The sequence below is a fragment of the Dermacentor albipictus genome, chromosome 9 (genome assembly GCF_038994185.2).
Source record: "Dermacentor albipictus isolate Rhodes 1998 colony chromosome 9, USDA_Dalb.pri_finalv2, whole genome shotgun sequence".
NCBI lineage: Eukaryota > Metazoa > Arthropoda > Arachnida > Ixodida > Ixodidae > Dermacentor > Dermacentor albipictus.
This window is the reverse complement of record NC_091829.1, coordinates 24755858-24779537: the sequence shown is the minus strand read 5'-3', so window position 1 is coordinate 24779537 and position 23680 is coordinate 24755858. Positions and strand designations below refer to the sequence as shown.

At 45.9% G+C, this 23680-nt stretch overlaps 1 protein-coding gene across 4 annotated transcripts in view; it reads right to left on the bottom strand.

Moving 5' to 3' along the window:
• The window catches only part of LOC135901915 (progranulin-like), a 68711-nt gene that overhangs the window by 16157 nt on the left and 28874 nt on the right, over positions 1-23680 (bottom strand). For 2 of the 4 annotated variants that reach the window (XM_065431747.2, XM_065431745.2), the window contains 6 exons: positions 20386-20649; positions 18318-18581; positions 16528-16791; positions 11231-11470; positions 8424-8693; positions 787-1050 (listed from right to left, as the gene is read on the bottom strand). In XM_065431747.2, coding sequence (XP_065287819.1) covers positions 787-1050; positions 8424-8693; positions 11231-11470; positions 16528-16791; positions 18318-18581; positions 20386-20649 — 1566 coding nt within the window. The remainder of the gene's footprint in view (positions 1-786; positions 1051-8423; positions 8694-11230; positions 11471-16527; positions 16792-18317; positions 18582-20385; positions 20650-23680) is intronic. The other 2 variants (XM_065431746.2, XM_065431749.2) reach the window with 2 other exon arrangements.

Sequence of the window (23680 nt, the reverse complement as noted above, 5' to 3'; positions counted from 1 at the left end):
TCCCCTATGTGAACTTCAGGAAACATCATTTGTGCTTGCTGCATCCTTACTCATCTTTTTGAACGACTCGGAGAAACAACTTTAATCTTTCCTGTAGGATGTTTTCTTTGTGTTCACGACAGGATGTTACCTGGGTGTGCAATCTATCTTACCTGGCTGTGTACTCCCTTGAGTGCAGATTCAGGTAACATAGAGTGCACACAGTGATTATATATTAACACATGCTGCAGATAGGTTGTCTACCTGTAAGATGTATTAACCACTGATGCATCTAGGTGGAAAAAGGGGGTCTGGGGCGCCTGCACCCCCCTCCCCCATTCCTTTAGCAGCATCCGATGCATTGATGGCCAGATGCAATCAACACTACAGGCATTAAAGCCTCATGGAGGGAATTAGCTCTAACTAACGGTAACGATCGTGCAGTAGCTGGAGACGCGGTGCAGTGGCATGAAGTTGGATCCGCCCGTTGCACAGCACGAGAGCAGCTTAAGTTTCAAACTAAAGACCATGCAGCCTCCTTGAGGGAGCTCCACTAGTCAATCAAGGGCACACACATTAACGGCTCTAGCTTCATTCTCAATGATTATGGCAAGTGACTTGGGAACTTGTGACTTGTGAACCTTGTTGATGCTAGTTGATGCAAAGGCAGAGAGTGTTTATCTTGGCAGTGAAGCTGGCCTCTTGGCAGCACGGCAAAGCGACAGTTCAGTTTCTCCTGTACCATATAATAGTGAACAAAGTGCATAGGGAAAATTACGCGCAACTGTAACCAAAGTGACGTCTTACCGGTAACCTCAGGAGTCGCCGCAGAAAGCAGTACAGGCTGGACCTTCTGGACCATGGGCATTGTGTGGTTGCTGGCCTTGTGAAGACACTGACGCGTGGATACCTTGCAGATGTATCCTTCAGGACAGCAACTTGTGTGATCGCTGCAGCACTGTGCGTGCGCGTACGGACAGCAGCCATACTGGCCGCTTGTCAGGAGGCAGCACGTCTGGCCGTCGTTGCAGTAGTTTCCATCGGGACAACGGATTTTCTGTACGGACAGTTCTGCGGAAAAGGGAGAAGTGCAAGTTTGCGAGTAGTTCTAGTCTTGGCTTGAAAGGGTGTTGCATATGTCTGGGGCCATCGCTGGGACTGCGGACGATGGAAGAGACTGGGAGGGGGCGTTGAGCTAGATGATTGAAGCCAAATGAATTGGTCCCAACATGCAACCGTCATGTGAGAGCGCGCGGTAGGTTGTAGTGTTTCCGGTCCGTCCGCGCTTTGCGCACTCTGCAGGCAGAGCAGCCGAACAAGTGCCGCATCAATTAAAGACTACTTTCCTCGCCGTTATACGTTCAGAGGTCACATGTACGGCCCCACTTTTCGACGGAATAAGTAAATGAATCTGCTTCATGGAAAGTTGGCTTGCAAAGGCTGGGTGCATCAAAGTAATGCTCCCTCCTATTTTATTTCCTCAAATATCACTACGTTGAACGGATGTGCACAGTTTCATGTGCTCATGAAGGTTCAAATGGGATTTTAGGGCGAAGGCTCCTTTCCCAAGCGTAGCACTCCTGATGAAAGCCAAGTGTCTGAGAAAGTGTGCCTGTTTTGAGCGCAGTGGGTGCCCGCCAGTGGTGGGGATCGAATCCACCACCTCATGTAGCCGCGGCGGGCGCACCACCACAGCGCCGCAGCTGAAAGGAAGCTTTAGGTTGCAACGAACCGCAGTTTTTCAGTTTTAATACTTGTGAAATGTAGAAACGATCTCATTAAGCGACCGCTGAGCCTATTTTAATGAACTTCCCTGCATTTTTGAAGACATTTTTATTATAACGTCTTTCTGATGCATGCTCGTGCTTTAGGCCTTTAAAATTTAAACGAAGATAGCTTAATGTTGTACACGTAGAAATTTGAAACATGAGAGTTACTGCATAAATACGTACCTGCAAACCGAAAAATAGACATCTCAGTTCTGTAATCTGCTAATATCCTTGTGTCTAAAGCATGTAAATGTGCCTTGTCAGTTTGCCAAAGTAACTTCTATGCTATTCCAACAAAGGCTAGAGCTGTCCTCGTTCGGAGCACGTGATTCTGTATCCTCATGTGCCCTGGGCACGTGCGCACACTGTGCATTCGTTGATTGCGAGCTGCCACGCTTGAGTATATATCACACCGAATGGAGTGGCTCGCTCACCGGAAACGTCAACTTCAACTTGTCTCGGTGCGCCCATAACAACGCCAACATTCGCAACCACGGCTACGGTATGGTTGCTTTTCGCGTGAACCCACTGATGCGTCGATACCCGACAACGGTATCCCTCAGGACAGCAGCTGCTGTAGTCGCTGCAGCACACAGCATTCTGATGAGGGCAGCAGCCGTAATGGCCGAATGTGAGGAGGCAGCAGGTCTGGCTATTTTGGTAGTAGTTTCCGTCAGGGCAGCGGACGCTGTTCACTAGAAGATCTATTCGAAGTACAAACAGGTTGTTTATGCCAGTGTATGTGTGTGTACCTATGCATATACGGCGTGTTTGCCTTAATCAAATGAGCATTCTTAAGGTACTTCATGCACTTTCCAGGGACAGATTTCCTCTTCCTCTTTCTTTCTCTAACAGTTTTCCCGCTAGCTTGGGTCACTGTGGGTGGGTAGTCAATAGTCTAATACGCATACTTCCTGCAACTGCCGATATTAAAAAAAAATGCTGCATGGTCTTAAAGAAAAACACCTGGTATGTATCGCTTGCATGTGTGTATAGATGTACTACATGTGTGTGTATTGTAAGACAGAGGCCGAACCAGCACTTTCGTTCGGCAGCTCCTACGCTCAGCTTGCGTATGACGATTAGTATATGATAACAATGATTGTATACAATTAAAAGAATGAAGAGCTTAACGGACACTAAAGCAAAACACTAACTGAATCAGTTTAAATGGATAACGCATTATTTCAAAACACTGTACTAATTCATATCAAAATAAAGGCTTTATTACTAGTAGAGAAAATGCAGGTCGAAATTTGAGTTTTTGAATTTTGCGCTGAATTCTGAACGCCAAGGCGTTACGGATTTCAAAGTAATCATTTTTTGTTGTTGTTGTTTTTGGGTCACATTGGCTCAGCAAAGGTTCCCGAAACTCGCCATGTTCAGTCTTTGGCTTCTTTAGAACACAATGTGGTGGTCTAGCTTTACTGCTATAGAATTAACTAGGCCCTAGGAGATGCTGTCAAAATCCATGATGTCATGGCAGGCTGGTACGGAAACTTCACGGCATTTTGCCACACGTCTTTTTGCCATTGCACTTTTTTCTGGCTTACCAGGCGTGTTATCATGGTAAGAGTGGTGTTTTTGATATTGTATAAGCGCACTTTATTGATACAGGAGAAATCCTTTTCTCTTTAGTGTCCGTTTAAGGAGCGCTTATGCGTGATACCTCTTGTAGGTAGCTCACACAGTAGTCGATTAGCACACACAGTGGACAGAGGCTCTGCAATGAGCCGGCTTTAATCGACCACTTTTTATATATCATATAGGTATATATGGCAGTTTTCAATTTAACGATACAAATGTTTGGAAATTTTAGGTGATGTCCTGCCGAGTAGCTCACACACACACACACACACACACACACACACACACACACACACACACACACACACACACACACACACACACACACACACACACACACACACACACACACACACACACACACACACACACACACACACACACACACACACACACACACACACACACACACACACACACACACACACACACACACACACACACACACACACACACACACACACACACACACACACACACACACACACACACACACACACACACACACACACACACACACACACACACACACACACACACACACACACACACACACACACACACACACACACACACACACACACACACACACACACACACACACACACACACACACACACACACACACACACACACACACACACACACACACACACACACACACACACACAAATGAGTTACATGCCCAATGGGACGATCGAATCTCGGTCTCCCAGCGTAGCAGCCCAAAGCTCCAATGATCAGGCCATAATTCTTTTCTTTCTTCTTTAACAAAATTTCCATTACGGAAACTCGTTCCGGTACATACGTCTGCAGCTGCTGCATTTCGGCAAAATTGGGCACTGACTCGCAAAAATATTCTCGATTAGGTCGAACATCCACATCTGCATTCTGCACAGCGGTCCGAATTTGTCATATACAGTAGCCAGGAGCCAGGCGCGTAACAAGATCGAGATGCATGCCGTACTCGTCGTCAACAGAGAGATAACTAATTTCGTGAGAACTTGATGATAACTTTTTTCCTTTTTTCGGAATTCATGTATATTTCTATCGTGCCAACGCCAACTAGCTCTGAGATTATCGCTGTTTGTATCACACTGCATAGCACAGTTTAGCGATAGCATATGCACACATGCTACCTTACTTTTACGTCAATGACGCAGTGAAGAAATGGGCAAATTTGTAGCATTTGTTTAACCTCTTCACAAAAGCTTCGTTTCACGAAGATTCCAAAAAATGTGTGCTGAATTTACATATTCTGTTTTTCTTTGAAGTATAAATTTGTGTTCTGTGTTTTGTGTTCCAACTCAGGTACATTATTCTTCTGATGCAGCTTGCGTTCAAATTTCTGTATGTATGTTTTCCTTTCTTTTTTGTTTTTTCTTGCCGCGTGTAGGTTAATATTGGGATCTCTGCACTCGATGTTGCTTATATGACTCAATATTGAATGTGCAAGACTTCACCATGCGCGACCCTTTGCGGTAGACCTGTGGTTACCGCGTTGTGCTGCTGAGTTCGAGGCCGCTGGTACGATCCTGGCTGGGTAGAATCCTGGGTAGGATCCTGGATTGTGATTGGGTTGGATCGCAGAAAGTGCTCGTGTACTTAGATTTAGGTGCACGCAGTAAGAGGTGCCCTATATTTGACCAGCTGTGAAATAAAAATTTTGCGCACTGTTTAAGCGAAAAATTAAAAATACTGCTCAACGAACCAGGAGTATTTTTTCACAAGGCACTTAAAATTAATCCGGAGGTCCCCACTGCGACATGCCTCGTGGTTTCTGGCACCCACAATATTTTTTTGTTTTCTTTTGTTTTGTTTTGCTTGCCTTGTAAAAAGGAGTCCGGGCGCATGTCTCAATTGAACTAGAGTCTTCATTCATAATGGGAACAGCGCGAACAAGACGACGACGGAGTGAAACGACACAGGTCGAGCGCTGACTCACAACTATGTTTACTGAAACACACATCAGGTATATAAGCGACACAAGCAATTACATGGTCAATCGAAGAACGCACAACTGAGCCACGTGTATACAGGGCATCTATTACCGTATCGAGCTATCTAGGTACGTTAGTTCTTGCTGAGAAAGCGCTATCGAAGGCTGGCTAATGCACCACATGCCCTTTCGCTGAATGTGGCCTGCTTCCACAACTAATCTGGTGGATGCATACCAGGGCAGACGATGTCGTTGACTGCTGGACCTGTTAGAAATACAGACATCGACCATATCTCACGCTGTTGAGCAAGGCACAGAGATTGCATTGCGGATTCCAGCTCACTGCTTCGTGACACAGTATCCTCCTAGGAAATGAAAAGGATGCTGTAAAAAAAGCTATTATGTTAAATTGTTCACGCTGCTTGCAGGCTTGCCGCCATTATTTTTTCGTCTAGAAGTTTCATTTAACACAAGAAAATGGATAGTCGAAAATATCATCTCAGTACCTCTTTAAACAAGAGAAAGCCCGACTTTTACACCGTGTGTAGCCCAGGAAAAGCGGGCGGCACTTTGTTACTCAGAATACAATGCCCTGCACATGGAATTCGCAGCGAGCGTGAACGCAGCCTCACGTGCCTGCATCCATTCAAGTGCACCAACGACAGTCATCATCACTGCAATACCGACTGTTGCAGAAGCGGCCATAACGTGTGATACTCTTCGCCTGCCATTTAAGAGTTAGCACAGTGCGAGGATGTGTGAATACAAAGACATTCTTTCTGTGCTTGATGTCCTTAGTTTTCAAGTGGTAGCAGGCGGTGTGATGCTAGTTTTAACGTGAAATCATTATGTGCCCCATCATGCAAAAATCCGTTGGCGTGACTGAAAGATGGCAACAAATATGGCCGACGCCGCAAAGAGTCGAAAGACGTAGAAGAATGCTCGGATTGACATCACATTCCTCTGGGAGGTTCCTGTAAACCAAGTAAATTAATGGCTTTGAAAACAAGATTTAGTGCATTTCGGTCTGCCTGGGAATCGAACCCGGGCCTGCGGGGGGCGAGACGAGCACGCTTCCCCGATGCCATGGCGGCTTTTTTTTTTCTTTATTTCCAGCTTGGCTACAAGCCTCAAAAGTGTTTGTGATCATAGATCACACTCGTTTTATATGTGTCAAAGTATCAAGCATTGACACCACAGCTTCATCACAGTCATTCATCTTGTACACGTCTCGTACCTTCACAACCATTTCCACAAAATATTCATACACCGTTCGGCCTTTAACATCGCAATGTCTATATGCCAACAGACTACGCCGTACTGCGTGCAGTCCAAGTAAAAAGATAACATACATCTGTTCAAAATCGCGTTCAGGGGGTAAAAAACGAATGCCATGTGGATTGAGGAGTACGTCTATCTTTAACGTTCTCTGTAATGTGTCCCAAAAGAATATGGCATTATTACAATCGATGAAAACATGTTCAATCGTTTCAGCTTTGTTACACAGAAAGCATCTGCTTCCCCATGGCACATAAATCCCTCTTTCCTCTAGCCACGTTTTAACAGGCAATGTTTTAACACGTTTACACGTTTCTCTAGCCACGTTTTAACTGGCAATGCCATGGCGGCTCCACAGTTCTGGATTACTAAAGGCGGGCCTAATGCGTGCCTGATTGCGCACGTCATGTCGCATCCGTCTGGCTGATTAAAGTTGCGGCGTGTGTGCGTCGTTGAGCACGTGATGGCGGCGCAGCCAATAGGGAGGAGATGGCGCACGTCATGAGTGTGTAATGAGCGCCTTCTTGACGTTCCAAGATCTACAGACAGTGTAATGCTTTCGCATTCCCACACATGGGCAGCCTTAAGTGTCTGTGCTGAATTTTTTAGATGTTCAAATATTAACGGACTTACATCGCTTATCTTTTTCTGGTGACTGTCTTTTTTCCCGTCTAATCAGCGACAGAAATCTGGACATCTGAAATGTCCAGATTTCTGTCGCTGATTGTACCTTGTAACAGGCTTACTTGTGTATACTAAAATAGAAGCACGAATGACACAAGCAACACAGACAAGAAAAACCACGAAACACAGCGCTGAAGCATTGCGTAGTCTTTCTTGTCTTTGTGGTGCTTGTCGTTGGTGCTGCCATTCGAACATGCATGCATTTTAACCAACTCGCCCGATGACTGCCCTTCTCAGAGATTTATCGAATCAGATTGCGTATGCGGCGCGAATGCTGGTGTACATTGTGGATTCGAGCCTTAGCGAATACGCTAGAATGTGTTATTGCCAGGAATTTCTTGCTGATGCCATTCTATTTAATAATTAATTGCAGTTAGTTTTCTTTTCTTTCATTACTGCTCTGAATGCCGAGCTGTCAATGAAGAATTTATAGGAAATTCAAAGGGACGTAAATCCGTTATGTTTTCAGCGAGGTACTTTTTGGCCGTTTACTTTTTCTGGTTGATGAAGAAAGCCTGCGAAAAGCTAAAGGCTGTTTTTTTGATGTGGGCACACAGTTAGCCACGCCATGTCTTTCATTTCTCATAGGCTTTCCTTATAAGCCGGTAAGAATTGAGCAGTCAGAGAGTACCCGCCCTGCTGAAAATGTGCCAGCTATATGTTTCTTTTAATATCCCATAAACTCTTCATTGATATCATGCCATTTAGAGCAGAAGTAAAAGAAATAGCTCATTGCAATTAATTAATAAACTTAATGGCATCAACAAAAAAAATTATCGGCGGCTGCTCTACTCGACTGTGAACAATATCCACTTGGTTATCTTCGTGTTAAATAGCCTGTCTTTTTTAAAAACTGGATGCATGATAGCTGGAGCATCATGTATACTGTGGGACATATATAAATAGCCAAACTACTTGACCCGTAGATTTTCGACGACCGACGACTGCGCTCGCCGCTATCATGGAGCTTCGAATGCCACTTGTTTTCTGAGACACAAGTTCAGCCAATGAAGAGTTAGGCTGATGACTCACAGTTACTACCTTGCCTATTACCGCGACCACAATGTTACAATATCACCCTAAAATTATAAATGCGATTCCTATGTTCTGCTTGCTACAAAAAAGAATCGGGCTATGAGAGGTTAAGTTCTGCGCTAACAATTAATGAAGCATGGACAATCATTTACCGTTACGGAGGCTGGCCACGCTCCTGAGTGCAGGAACGACCGGGTCCACCTTCTTGACCATAGCCACAGTGTGGTTGGTGGTCGCATGAACGCACTGGTGTGTAGACACCCTGCACTGGTATCCCTCGGGACAGCAGCTACTGTGATCGCTGCAGCACTCGGCGTGCTGATAAGGACAGCAGCCGTAATGGCCGGATGCGAGGACGCAACAGGTCTGGCCGTCGAGGCAGTAGCTTCCGTCAGGGCAGCGGACATTTCCTACCGGCGATTCTGAACAAAGCGTGTCAGTGGAAATAGACAGCGGCGTCAGTATGTCCATTACAAAGTCAATCAAGTTACAAGCTTCTGTATTGTAATGGCCATTATGGAGCGCTACGTTAATATCGATCGATAGATTGCACTTATGCAACAAGGAATGTCAGTCTTAGTCGGAAAACAAGCTTGGTGAATGAAAACAGCAACATCAAAAAAAAAGGTTGACAGGTGACCGGCCGTGTTAAACAGAGTGATATATTTTTTGATACCAGTGAAGGGGGCAATTTTTCAGCACTATGTCAGGACTTCACAGCATACCGCCCACGAGGGCCACACGCTGCCTGAAGGCCGGATTGTGAGAGTCCTGTGGGCAAATTCAGGCATCTGTGAGAACTGGTGCGGCACTTAGCCTCCAGTATGAGGAAGAAATGACAATTTTGTTGCCAAACGGCCGGTACACGCTATGAACCGGTGGTCTCAAGTGCATTGAAACATAGATTTGTGAGCATGTGCAATCTTTCGTTGGAAACCCAACACCGGTGCTGAGATAGCATTATTGGCGCAGTGTCAATATAACTGAATCGAACTTGCATTGCCCTACTGTGCGTTTCGATGGAAGGTCAATTGTACCTGGTAGTGCCTGCAAATCGACGCTTTTGCTTAAGGTTATTCGTCGTTTTTCATCCCATTTACAAATGTTTGATCACACAACAGCGCTTCAGCAGTGGATCTAGTAAAACTTTCTTGAGACTCAGTGCTAGGCTTATATAGATAGCAAGCCATTCCCCGTGGACGTACTTTAGGGCGCTCATAATAAACTGACGAATGATTAACTGACAGTGAATTATCATTTGAACACCCCAATTACAACTACAAATAAGTTCCTCTGTGCTTTCGTTGGCGTCATTATTTATTGGCTCGCTTATATGGTTGTGACCAGAAAACGTCGCACCCTTCTGTTCCCCTTCTTCTCGTTCGTTGTGTGGTGAGGGTTACTTAAGACTAATTATGTGACTAGGCAGAATGGAAGATATAATCTGAGTATCTCCAAACGACCACAAACAACATACGTTTGTTCTCTCGAGCTACGTGTCATTTAGGTATTTTTAAATCTTGGTGCATGATAGTTGGGACACCCTGTATACGGTGCCCCGGCTAACGTTAGCCAAGTTGTTCAATGAATAAAATGAGCAAAATTACGTGGTGCGAGCTGTGCTTCTAAAACATATAGTGTTCGGTTGTCAAATCTCTGAGGTTGAACAGCTTGGCTAACATTAGCTGGGACACACGGTATAGCTGCGCCAGCGTCAACGTTAAATTAAAATCTTAGGGCTATCGCTACGAAACAATAATTGAGCAGGTCCTCGATGTGTGTCTGCAGGCTGGTAATTATGTGAGGTCAGGAGTCACAAAAACCAGCTTCACAAATGATGAAGCTGGTAATTCGTCATATCCTGTCTGTGACTCTGAGTTACTACCTTGCCCGCTACCGCGACCACAACGTTACAATATCACCTAAAAGTATGGGTACACTTCATATGTTCTTCTTCCGGCTAAAAAGAGTCGGGCTATGAGAGGTAAAGTTTTGCACTAACAAATAACGAAGCATGAACAGTCATTTACCGTTACGGGGGCTGGCCGTGCTCTTGAATGCAGGAACGATTGCTTCTACCTTCGTGTCGAAACCGTTTTGCACGAGAACATCGACTACGCGGTATACATTCTCCTCTATAGACCGTTGTTTCATGTGATGCCTGCATTCCCCAAAGCTTTTTAAGCGTAGAGACGTCTGTCTGTCTTCATTACAGTTATAATCATGATGCTGTCTTCTTGTACACTGAAGTTAAAAAATATTTGTGCTTAACAAGTCCCCACAATTACGTTGTTATTGACAGTTTCCTGACAGCCTATTTTCCGCAGTAATGCTTTCGGAACGAGGTCTTTAATTAAAAGAGCTACTGCGTTTCGAGGAAAGTAAACATTTGTTGATCTGGATATGAATGTTGCTGTGTGCTTCATCCCTGTGATGTAACAGAAGGTATCGCAACAAACTCCACCCGATAAAACCAATCTCACAGACACCGAGAACGCTCTGTGCCAACATTTCATGGCACGAGCAAGCGTGACCTGCAATTTAAAAGCAACAGTCGATTTGTGATCGCTGTGGAGGATATATTTTTCCTGTAATCCATTTTCTAAATCTCTTATTGAGAACTCCAGCGAGAACGGAAACAGATTTCTCATAGTTCCTACGAAAAAAAAAAGAAAGAACGCCTTCTCGTCCAGCACTCTCACTGCCGGTGCATGCTGAAATAGAACCTGGAGATGCAGTAAAGTTTGTGAGGACTGCAGAGCTACTACACACACTTCGAGATGGCAATGCTCCCTCAGAGATGATTTAAGCAACACTGCACTGAATACACATTTGAATTTGGGTTTGGCTTACATCTTGCATTCGGTGAAAGCGTTTGCACCAGAATACCCGGCAGAACAACGACAAATGTATGAGTAAATCAACAAATGAATCAACAAAATTACACTAGGCGGCGTACCAGCCACTTCAATCAACGCAGCATTCATGAAGCTCGACAGCTTCCGCACCGCAGGCACCGTGTGGTCAGCCAGCGTGCACGTCTGCGTGGCGACGTGGCACTGGTAGCCTTTGGGACAGCATGTCAGGTGGTCCGGGCAGCACACAGCTTCGGGCAGCGGACAGCAGCCGTATTTACCGCTTGTCAATTGGCAGCAGGTCTGGCCGTTTAGACACTTGTGTCCGTCGGGGCACGTGACGCCTTTAGGACCGGGGACCGAAGGTAAAATGTAATGAAGTGCACTTGGTGTCAACACGGTGTCTGTACTGCGTTGGCATTTTTCACATTCCCTAATTTTCCGGGTTTTCCCAAATTGTTTCTGTGAGGATTGGCTTGCAGTATATGACACCGGCGATTAAAATAAGAAGGGTTTACAGCTTAAAAGTTAGTGCTAGTACACGATTTTCAACAATTCTACTAGTGAATGGCAAATCTGTTGGAATTCACTACAAGAGTTGACTGAATAATGTGTAGACTTGCAATGGATTATGCTCAGTTTCTTCTGGCATGCCACTAGATTCGCAATAACCACTGGATAGGTACAGTGTACCCTATCCAAAGCAACCGCAGCAAAAATTCCGTCTCTCTTTTTTTTTCGTGAATTTTCGAGAACACACTTTTTCAGAAAATTCCAGGCACAGGGACAAGCGAATGTGGCACCCTACCGTGGATTGACAAAGCAGCGCGTAGAAACACTAACGTCTTTCGGTGCCGATATTACAGCGTCTTGCAGTTATGACCTAGTAAGTGAACCGATCATGTTCCTACGCTTGTCATGCATTAGTTCAGGCGTGGAATAACGTAACGCAAGACGTCATTAAAGCAGGTGTACCTGGGACTGAACAAACGACCGTTAGTCTTTAAAGCGCCCCTAAACCACCTAGAGGTCGAAATTTAATTGTGGTGTTGTAGTTGTGCACGACTCTGCAACGAACATTTTGCCGGGAGAATTTTTCATAATGGTGCCGTAACAGCCGAGAAAGAGAGAGAAAATAATCCAGAAAAAGGCAGGGAGGTTAACCAGAGGTAGTTCCGGTTGGCTACCCTGCGCAGGGGGAAAGGTTAAGGGGGATAAAAAGAGAAACAGTGTGGAAGGGGGAGATAGAAAGAAAGAGAGACAAGCGCGAACAAAGCGCTTACACTACAGAGCGGTAGGGGCAGCATTCTTAGTCTGTCGTGAAGCCCCGTAGACCGCAGGAATCTTAATAACGCGAGTAAGGCCTTCAACGCGGATGTTCTTTCGGAGCATTGGCCTAAAGCATTTAGTTCTTATAGTGGGCGATTGTCCAACTGGTCCAGTACTTTGCACATCACTTGTATCTGAGCACCATATCGCGGGCAGACACATAACACCCGAGCTATACACGTTTGATGATCTAAACGAGGCCCTCGTTCGTTTCGCTCTTTCCTTTGCTTCTCTCCATTCGTCTGTTGGTCTCCTCGCCGAGAGCTCTTCCACATGTCACATGACATACGTCATTGCCAATGCGCTTTTCAAAACGCTGTTCACTTCCGGTTACCGCGACTCCGCGCTTCTCGGCTACCCGCTCTTGCTAGCATGCCAGCTCGTGCTCTCACGAAGCGTGCTGCTATGGACTATTTGTTGCGCGCACGTCTAGAAAGGCTCGCCAATATAATGGATCCGTGCGGTGACACACCGTGATCGTGGCGACGATGTAGGTTACTAAGTTCTGCTGTTTTCGCCGACTGGCTGTTAGCCCGTTCCGCGCTAATGCGTGGAGAGTAAAAACGCAGAGGAAAACATTTGCTGCAGGAAGGCGACAAAAGTCGTTGCTAAAGGAAAAGACGAGTGCATTACACACCACCCATATTTCCTTAGCATATGTCTTAATGCTTGTGTCCCGGAGGCGGCGTACCACGCTTTCCGGGAGCTCGGCATGCAACTAGGGGAGTTACACAAGTGAGCAAAATATGCGTTCATTACAACGTTACTAGGTTAACTAATTGAAACAGCTCCAATTCGCTCAAGCCAGGCATTGTGCAGCGTGTCATCATGAGGGGGCGTCATGATGAAGCATCCGGTGTCACGTCATTTCCTTTTTCCACTCGGCACTGTTGCAGCCAAGCACCGCCCACAGATGCCTTCTAGCCATCACAAAGCACTATCGGACTTTTTTCGCACGGCTAATCAGACATAAGCATGACTGTATTTTAACGCGAGTGATTTCGCACTTGCGTTCCGAATCGTTACCAATTCAGAAATGAGCACAAGCAAGCAACATGACTAGGAAGAGCAGGGAGCGCACGTATCTGCTAGCAGACTAACTAGAAGTCATAGATTCTTGTTAGACCAATTTACAGCAAATTCACCTCTTGACATCAGCAGATGCACCCTCTTGGCGTCGCGACAAGCGCTTGGGAAACCGGAATCATTTTTTTCTTTTTTATTCTGTGGCGCATCTGCGGCATGTAGCGCTGCTGCATTTGGCATCATTGATAGTGACGGCATTGTGAATCCGATGCACGTGTTTACTTGAGATGGTTAAAGAATATCGGAGGTGGTTTAGGCACCCTTTAAAGGGAAGCTGAAGAGTCTGTCGAATTCAATAAGACGCTCATATACGGATGCGGGAACCTTATAAACCATGTCGGTAAAATTTGGGTTTTTTTTTTTTCAATTAGGAGCGACGTAATCGTCGGTTGAAATTGCGCTGTAGCTCCGCCCCCCTTTGAGTGAGCGAGCGGAGCGGAGACCGGAAACCGCGGTGTTGTGACGTCAACTCTGCTTCGTTCCTTCGCAGCGTCCGCGACCGTGCCTGACCGCGCTTGTTTCTGCGTGCGTGCCATCGTGTATCTGCTTCGATCGACCCTGCATTCCTTTGTTGGTGCGTCTGCGTGTATGTAGAGTGGTAGTCAACGTGCGTGGTAGTCAACGTGAGTGGTAATCAACGTGAGTGGTAGTCAACGTGAGTGGTAGTCAACAGATGAAGGTCGCTACACGTACCGCATGAACCGGGAAGCTTTTCGCGCGTTTAAACCGTCTTTGTAGATTGCCGACAGCTTTGGACAGCGCACAAATGCCGACGATCGCATCCCCGCTTACGTTCCACGAGGAGGCATGCAGGAACACAACACTACAGTTGTTTGACCGGAAACTAGCTCACTAGATCACCGAAAGATCGCCGAGATCACTAGATCGCTTTGGAAAAAACACACTCACTAAAGAGCATTTCCAACACGAGGAGATCACAAGGCTTTGCTTTCGTTCGCGTCTAAAGCACTGCTCGCACCAGCATCGTTTGCTTCTTCGAGAGGCCGGCTCTTCGCAATCGGCTCGTACATGTAGGGAGTAACGCCGAACTCCTCAGAAAGACGCAGTCTCTCAAAATTTTCCATTACCGTCTCAGAAAACAGCACCAAACTACCTGGCACCGCGCTTCATGTGTAGCGGCAGCGGTCGGCAGCGGCAGAGTTGACGTCACGACGCAGAGTTGACGTCACAGGCAGAAACGAGACGCACGAGCTGGGCGTGTCCGCTGCTGCACTTTTCGTCAAAATAAAATATATTTGCGCTTTCTTTCGCTCAATTTGGATACGATATTCGAATTCGGAGGGTTGAAAACCATTATGTACAGATGTTCACTCATTTTTTCTGGAAAACCTTTCAGCTTCCCTTTAATGTAGTATATCGATAATTAAGACATCTTTGGCTTTTTAGTTGTTGTTCAGTGAAAGTCCGCACTATCTTATCCCCAGAAATGACAATCGCTATAGCATCAGAGTGCCCTAAATAATATATTAGTAAAGTTGTTTTTACAAGCCAATTTAGGTATGTGCCAAAAGCGAGTGCATCGTGATGTCATGATACGTTGGTTCAATCTTCTCCTGCAATCTGTGTGGCTGCCACACGCTCGTTAATATTGAAGGCTTTGTGTGCCTTGGCGTGTTGCCGCCACTTTTGCTTATCGCGTATGTCTGTTTCTAACTTCTCTTTCTTGTCTCTTTTGTGGGCTTACCCCGATAATAGCGCTGTCTCAAGCAAACTCGCTGCTGATGACTGATGATTGACTACGATGATAATGTTAAGTATTATGATGGTGATGTCGGATCACAATTCTCACCTCCAGCTCACTTTCAAAAGGCATTGTCTTTCATTGGCTTCAACTTCCATTTTCTTTTTTATGTATATAAAGAACATCATCCTACCTGTAGCCTTATTGCTACACAGTGTCAGAAAAGCTTTCTCTGTGTTATGAGGTCGCGATAACGTTGATAACATCATTTCGCGACCACATTTTCTATCAAGTGCAAATACCTATAAGTATTTTTCCTACCTTCATACTTGCAAAGCGTAATCTTCTGACGGGCGCAAGAAATGCGTGGTGCAGATCATACCACTTCAAGAATGTGCATCATAACTCTGCCTAGTGCTCTAACGATTGGAAAATGGAAAATGGAAAATGCACGGAATTGCGTAATGTTATTAGTTTCGTGTAAGTAATAGCATTAGAAAAATGGAGTATGCATGCGCATAATCTCTCGAGTCCGGGTAACAGCCGAGGTGATGTGTTGGCAGAACAGTAACTGTCTTGCTAGTCATGATACTTTCATTATTTTTTGTGCGAAATCTATATAACACATGTCGGCGGAAAATTTTATAGCAGCTTTTTACACTCAACTGCGGTGTCACGCGCCTGCGACATGACACCTGCGTGGTGATGCAGTTAAGCTCTGTAAGTGTTGCATCAAATGATGTAGCCAAAACATGTTACCCGAGACCTGAAAAACACTAACAGACATCAGAATGACTGCAAAACTTACCATTGGTTAGGTAAGATCTCATTTTTCGCACATTATGATTATTGTAAAGTAGGCCTGATGCTACCGAAAATAATAGTCACGCAGTTGTTAGCAGTGCTGCATAGTACACAAAAGAGAGTAATAATTTTAAGTGTTAGTGCACGGTTTCTCACGTATGAACACAGTAAACAAGTGCAATGTTAAAGTCGTGGCTGTTAGAACAAGTAGTCTTGCGAACGTCAATTACTTGCAGAGGCCGAAACTCAGCTTTCATCGCACCGTCTTCGAATTCCAGTTAGCAGTTATACGAAGGGCTGCAGACGTTTTCCACAAGGTTTGTGTCAAAGCACGTGCATTTGTTAAATTAGTAGTGACTCACGTATGTCTGCGGCATCATGTGACACATTGTTTCTTCTTTCAGGACGAGACAACGACGAACACCTTGGACGCAGTTAGTTCCATCAGTTAGTACGATAGTGACGACCTTGTATTCTTACCAGTCGTGAAAGTCGGCGGCGGCACTGTCTTCGCTGCACCTCTTAGATTGTGTCGAGAATGCATAGGCATCGTTTCACCAGTGGCTATCTTGACGCACTTCTGCAAGGTTATTATGCAGCGGAACCCCTCGGGGCAGCAGCTGCCGAAATCTTCACAACACGTTGCTCGCGGGTAGGGACAACAGTTGTAGGTCTCGTCGAACAGCTCGCAGCAGGTCTGGTTGTCGAAACACATCCTCCCATCCGGACAGTGTATTAGCCGTCCTGGTCGAAAATTGCATCTCGGAAATATTGGTTTTTCGGAAGACAGCCACACCAGCTAGGAGAAACGCGGCGTTTGCACCCGCCGAGTAAAATATACACGCATACAGATACTCTCTGTTTCGTCATGTCACGCATACCACTACATGGCAGCCTAACTATTCTTGAGTAAAAAATTGGGTAACTCCACTCTTTTGGTGAAGGATACTAGCTATGTTGACCAACAAGAAGTAGTTCTACGATAACTGAGTACCGCATCTTCTTTCCTCTGTTGTTGCATCATAGCCACGCTGATATTTATGGCATACAGGCGGTGAAGTATGGTGCGTGTCAAGGGGCTTCTAGGCCTGGACATTTTGAGCTGACAAGCGCACCACATACAATTCGCGCTAATGATCGTGTCTCCAAAGTATCACACTTCTATGCGCCGTGAAAAACAGCTGCCATTTGAAATTATAAATGTCGTGTGCCCTTATCGCAGATGCCGCGCTCACAGTCGGAAAGGCGACGTCAGTCGCACAAATGCGCTTACATAGATGGCAATGCTGTGACGTCACTCACAGGGACACATGACTTCCAGAAATATTCGCGGCAACATCAGTTATTTGTTTGATCTGTTACTTCTGTAGTCTACTTAATGTTTAGAGACACAATCAAACCTACAAACCGAATTTCTCCAAGTCTGTGTTTCACTTTACACCACGCCACAATAAGGGGGGACATACTTTCTCGTCTACTTGTTCCCACGTCGTGCAGTTGTGCGTGCAGAGAACGAAAGTATCTGCTATTTGCTACCGGGTTCCAATGCGTGATCGTGCTCTTTAATCTGGTTGCGTCTGCCTTAGTGCACGTGAATGTGGCACAGACTTATACCGTTAATATGGTGGTCTCATGCAGAGCGCGCAAACTCGTGCGCTGTGCAAAATGAGACAAATGCAATAGCTTGCGCAACATCGTCACCGGAAGTGTACCGTGCTTTGGGTGCACACGTTTTAGGTGCAGCCTGGGCGGAAAAAATTCATCCGGAGCTTCCTCATTATGAAGTGTCTCAGTACTCACCACGCAGTTTTGAGACGCTAAGCTTCAGATTTTTCATTTTTACTTGATTACCTGCTTTGAAGGGTCGGTGGAAAACGAATTATTACATCAACAAAATTGTGATGATGATAGTTTTGTGTTAACACACGGACATGAACCTGAGTTAAAACTCTTGCTTGGGCTAGTTGGTTCATGCTTGAAGTAGGTAAAGGCAAGGCGCAGAAGACCAGGACTTAGGAAGAACACAAACGACAAGACGACAAGACAGGCGCGTTTGTGTTCTTCTTCCTAAGTCCTGGTCTTCTGCGCCTTGCCTTTACCTACCTCGAACCTGGGGAAAGTAGCCCTTAACAACTTCGCCGTAAGAAAGGGAGCCACTTTTATGCACTTAAAAGCAACAACAAAAAAAAGGAGGGGGAGGGCATCAATATTTTTTTGCTCACGATCTTTAGGAAAACAAAGGGCCCAGAACCTAAAACTTCATGGCTTACCGTCAGACTTCTGTAGTGGCAATTCAACAAGCTCCGGAACGATGCTGTCGACTTTCTCGAGCATCGCTACTGTGTGGTTTCTTGTGGCGTGGATGCATTGCCGAGTAGAGACCTTGCAGCGGAAACCCTCGGGGCAGCAACTGGCATGATCACTGCAGCACTGCGCGTGAACGTACGGGCAGCAGCCGTATCGCCCTGACTTTTGAAGGCAGCAGGTCTGGGTGTCCTGGCAGTAGGCTCCATCGGGGCATCGAATCAGCTCACCTGCGCAGTGGGTATCTGTTAGTGGCGCACATGGAACCAGACCACATAAATGTTGCTTTGGCAGTAACCACTTCCCATCAAACGCAGATGCTCAGGTAAACATTGTGCCTTATTTATTCTTGCTTCGTTAATAATTTCGATGAGCTGTGTATTCAGTGCCGGTAACATATAGTGGCGATTGCTACGCATGTATGGCAATTGCCATTACATTGCAAAATAAAAAAAAGCATTATCTAGACACCCAGAACTATCTCTTTAGGCTGGTATTAATGCATTTCAAACCCATATTTTGGCGGGGGGAGGGTTTTGGTTGTGAAGAACATTGTGCAAAATTTTCTCGTCATTTTAAAATTTCATACCATAAAGGGTTCATGCATCATTTTCATACCCGCCATTTTGTTTCCTCTGTTGTTTCTTTTCTTCCAGAGGCCAGCGCAACCGTTATGCAGGTATTAACGCATTTCTATAACGAACAATATCATTATGGTCATGTTTGCTTCCTGTCTAGAGGCCTGCGGAAACGTTTCGAAAAACAGAGCACCGGACAGAATATTGTGTGTCGGTGAAGTATGTGTTCATACGCATGCGCATTTCTCTCTGCCAACCTCTAAGCACCTTGTTGAAGGCGATGCCATGTGGAACCTGCCTCGACACATTTTTGTTGGGCAATGTTCTTATCTCTCTCTTTCTTTTTCTTACTACTTTTATTTATTTTAATAAATGCCCCACTCTTCCTTTTGGCAATTGCCTTGCTCGACAAGGGCTGAGCATTGAGTACTGAGATCTAGAAGTATTGCACCATTCTTTTATTGTAAAATACAGAGAGAAATTAGATATACCCAAAGTATTCATTTAGCGCGTTAACTTCGAGAAAGAAATGCGCTTAAAAGGGCACCTCACCAGTTTTCGGTGTTGCGAACAAATAAGCGTGGTGCGCTGGTCACGCGCTTACAATCGCATCTGCGAAGTATCCCTTTGAAAATGTTCATGACCTTTATGTTTCCTTGTCCCTTATGTGAACTTCAGGAAACATAATTTGTGCTTGCTGCATCCTTACTCATCCTTTTGAACGACTCGGAGAAACAACCTTAATCTTTCCTGTAGGATGTTTTCTTTGTGTTCACGACAGGAATGTTACCTGGGTGTGCAGTCTATTTTACCTGGCTGTGTACTCCTTTGAGTACACATCCAGGTAGCATGGAGTGCACACAGTGATTATATATTAACACATGCTGCAGATAGGTCGTCTACCTGTAGGATGTATTAAATACTGATGCATCTAGGTGGGAAAAGGGGGTTGGGGCGCCCGCACCCAACTCCCCCATTTTTTTAGCAGCATCCGATGCATTGATGGCCAGATGCAATCAACACTACGGACATTAAAGCCTCATGGAGGGAGTGAGCTCTAACTAACGATAACGATCGCGCGGTGGCTGGAGACGCAGTGGCATGACGCGTAGTGGGATCCAACCGTTGCACAGCACGAGAGCAGCTTAAGTTTCAAACTGAAGACCATGCAGCCTCCTTCTCGAGGGAGCTCCACTAGTCAGACAATCAAGGGAGCATGCATTAATGGCTCTAGCTTCATTCTCAATGATTATGGCAAGTGACTTGGGAACTTGTGACTTGTGAAGCTTGTTGATGCTATATAGTTGACATAAAGGCAGAGAGTATTTATCTTGGCAGTGAAGCTGGCCTCTTGGCAGCACGGCAAAGCAACAGTTCAGTTTCTCCTATACCATATAATAATGAACAAAGTGCATAGCGAAAATTACGAGCAACTGTAACCAAAGTGACTTCTTACCGGTAACCTCAGGAGTCGCTGAAGAAAGCAGTACAGGCTGGACCTTCTGGACCATAGGCATTGTGTGGTTGCTGGCCGCATGCAGACACTGACGGGTGGATACCTTGCAGATGTATCCTTCAGGACAGCAACTTTCGTGATCGCTACAGCACTGTGCGTGCGCGTACGGACAGCAGCCATACTGGCCACTTGTCAGGAGGCAGCACGTCTGGCCGTCGTTGCAGTAGTTTCCATCAGGACAACGGATGTTCTTTACGAACAGTTCTGCGGAAAATGGAGAAGTGCAAGTTTGCGAGTAGTTCTAGTCTTGGCTTGAAAGGGTGTTGCTTATATCTGGGGCCATCTCTGGGACTGCGGACGATGGAAGAGACTGGGAGGGGGCATTGCGCAAGACGATTGAAGCCAAATGAATTGGTCCCAACACGCAATCGTCATGTGAGAGCGCGCGGTAGGTTGTAGTGTTTCCAGTCCGTCCACGCTTTGCGTGCTCTGCAGGCAGAGCTGCCGAACAAGTGCCGCATCAATTAAAAACTACTGGGAACCAAACTTTCCTCGCCGTCAGGCATACAATTTTCTGGGTACCGGGACACGCTGGAATAGAACGGAACCTAAGGGCGGACAAGGCAGCTCGAGAGCACACAAACCGAGCAGCGACAAGCACCGACCCTGAGGAACCCATACCAGTCAACCCAAGCTACTCAGACATTCTGAATTACTATGAGTGGGTCCGAATCAAATACCCTCCACCCCACAAAAGCCTAAATCAGCATGAAGCAACCTCTTGGAGGAGGCTGCAAACAGGAACATACCCAAATCTAAACACACTAAGCAAGATCTTTCCCACCCAGTATAGATACATTTGCCACTGGTGCGGCGCCAAGCCCACCTTATATCACATTACAAGGAGATGCGTTCACAATCAACAATTCCTTCAAATAAAAGACCCGAGTGCGGAGCAGTAGGAGAGGGTGCTCTCCAGCAGCGACTCGAAAGTCCAGCATGGACTAGTAAGGCACGGTTACCGAGTAGCCACCCTCAGTGGTGCCCTGGAATAGGGGCGTTGACCCTGCGCAGATGGCGAAGAAGGCTGTGAAGACCACATCCGGCCGACCACATCTGCCACCGCTAATTTCTAACCAGTTAGAGCAAATAAAGCTTTTCCTCCTCCTCCTCTTACACGTTCAGAGTTAACGTGTTGGGCCGATTTTTCGATGGAATAAGTAAAGGAATTTGCTTCATGGAAAATTGGCTTACAAAAGCTGGGTACATTGTGTATTAGATTTTTATAAAGCTTTTGAGCTTGTCTGCCATGAACTTCGCTCACTAAACTAAATCTTGACACTAACATTCTTGCCTAGATAAAAAAGCTTTGTTGAACTGACAGCAGTTTTAATTGCCAATGGTTACGATTCTTCTCTCTGTCCTGTCCTTTCAGGGGTGCTTTAAGGTTCTGTCCTTTAATCCCTTTTTTTATAATTTACATAAACGATTCACCTGATAGTATTAACTTTTCTATTTGACAGTCATCATCGCTGCAATCACGACTGTTTCAGAAGAGGCCATAACGTGCGAGAAGCTTCGCCTGTCATTTCAGAGGTTGCACAGTGCAAGGATGTGTGAATACAAAGACATTCTTTCTGTGCTTGACGTCCTACTCAGTTTTGCAGGGGCAGCAAGTGGTGTGAAGCTAGTTTTAACGCAAAATCATTATATGCCCCATTACGCGAAAATCCTTCGGCGTAGCTGAAAGATGGTACCAAATGTGGCCGACGCCGCAAAGGCTAAAAAACATGTAAGAAAGAAATGCCCGGATTGACATCACAGTTCTCAGGAAGGTTCCTGTAAACAAAGTAAATTATTGGTTTCCAAAAGAGAATTTGGTATATTTTGGTCTGGATGAGAATCGAGCCTAGGCCTCCTGGGTGCCACGCTTCCCAGACGCCGTGGCGGCTCCACGGTTCTGGCTGACGAAAAGCGCGCCTAGTGTGTGCCTGAATGCACATGTCACATCGCAGCCATCTGGCTGACTAAAGGTGTGGCTTGTGTGCGTCATCGGGCGTGTCATGGTGCAGTCGATGGGGAAGAGGTGGTGCACGTCATCCCGTCATGAGTATAAAATGAGTGCATTCATGACGTTCCGAAGCCCACAGACGGTGTAATGTGTTCGCATTCCCACACATGAGCAGTCTTAAGGGTCATTGTTGAGTTTTTTTAGATGTTCAAATAATAATGCGTTTGCATCGTTTATCTTTTTTTGGTGACTATGTTTTTGCTGTCTAACTACTGTCTCAACGTTATCAGTTATCGCTGCGAATACTGCGCTGCGAGAACTTCCAGATTTCTGTCACTGATTGTACTGCAAAACAGACCTCCTTGTGTATAAGCGTGAATGACACAAGCAATACAGACAAGAAAAATCACAAAACACGGCACTGAAGGATTGTGTGGTCTTTAGTTTCTTTGTGGTGTGTGTGGCTGGCGGTGCCATTCCAATATGCAAGCATTTGAACCAACTAGGCCGAGAATCGGTCTTTTCAGAGACGTATTGAATCAGATTGAGTGCGCGGTGCTAATGTTGGTGTACATCCTGGAATTTACTCCAGCACCTGCGAATATGCCAGAGTGTACGTCCGCCAAGCAGTTTTTGTTGATGCCACTCAATTTAATAATTGATTGCAATCAGCTATTTTTGTTCATTACCGCTCTGAATGCTGAGTTTGCAGGAAGTGCAAAGAAACGTAAAGCCAGTATGTTTTCAGCGAAGTACTTTTTGGCCGTTTAATTTTTCTGGCTGATGAAGAAAGCCGGAGAGGCGCTGCGATCGCCGAGGAGTGTGGACGTGCTCGCGTCGGCTCCGTGTTCGTGAAATGATTTTGCAGCATTTTCTTGCGAATTGTGGCCTAATTTTTACACCAGTCGATCCGTGAAGATACCACGACTCCGTAGACGCCTCATTTTCAGGTGGGACACTCCATTTCCCTGTGCTACGGACATTTTCCTGTGCTGCGAACGTTTTTGTGAATCGCCCACGCCGCCGCCGCGCGTGCTCGCCGGGCGCACCGGATGCGCGGCGCGCACTCGAGCGAGCTCCGCACCGCCGATCAAGTTTCTCTGCAACGAGCATGGAGCTCGAAGTGGCCGCCGAGACGGGCTGGCGAACAACTCGCCTTCGCCAACCGGCGAAGCTGAGGGACGACTCTTCACCCCAGAATGACTCTACCCAAACCTCAAGCACTCGTTCTCGTTCCAAGACCAGGCCACCAGTCAAGGCACAAGTTCTAAAGGCTGGACGCAT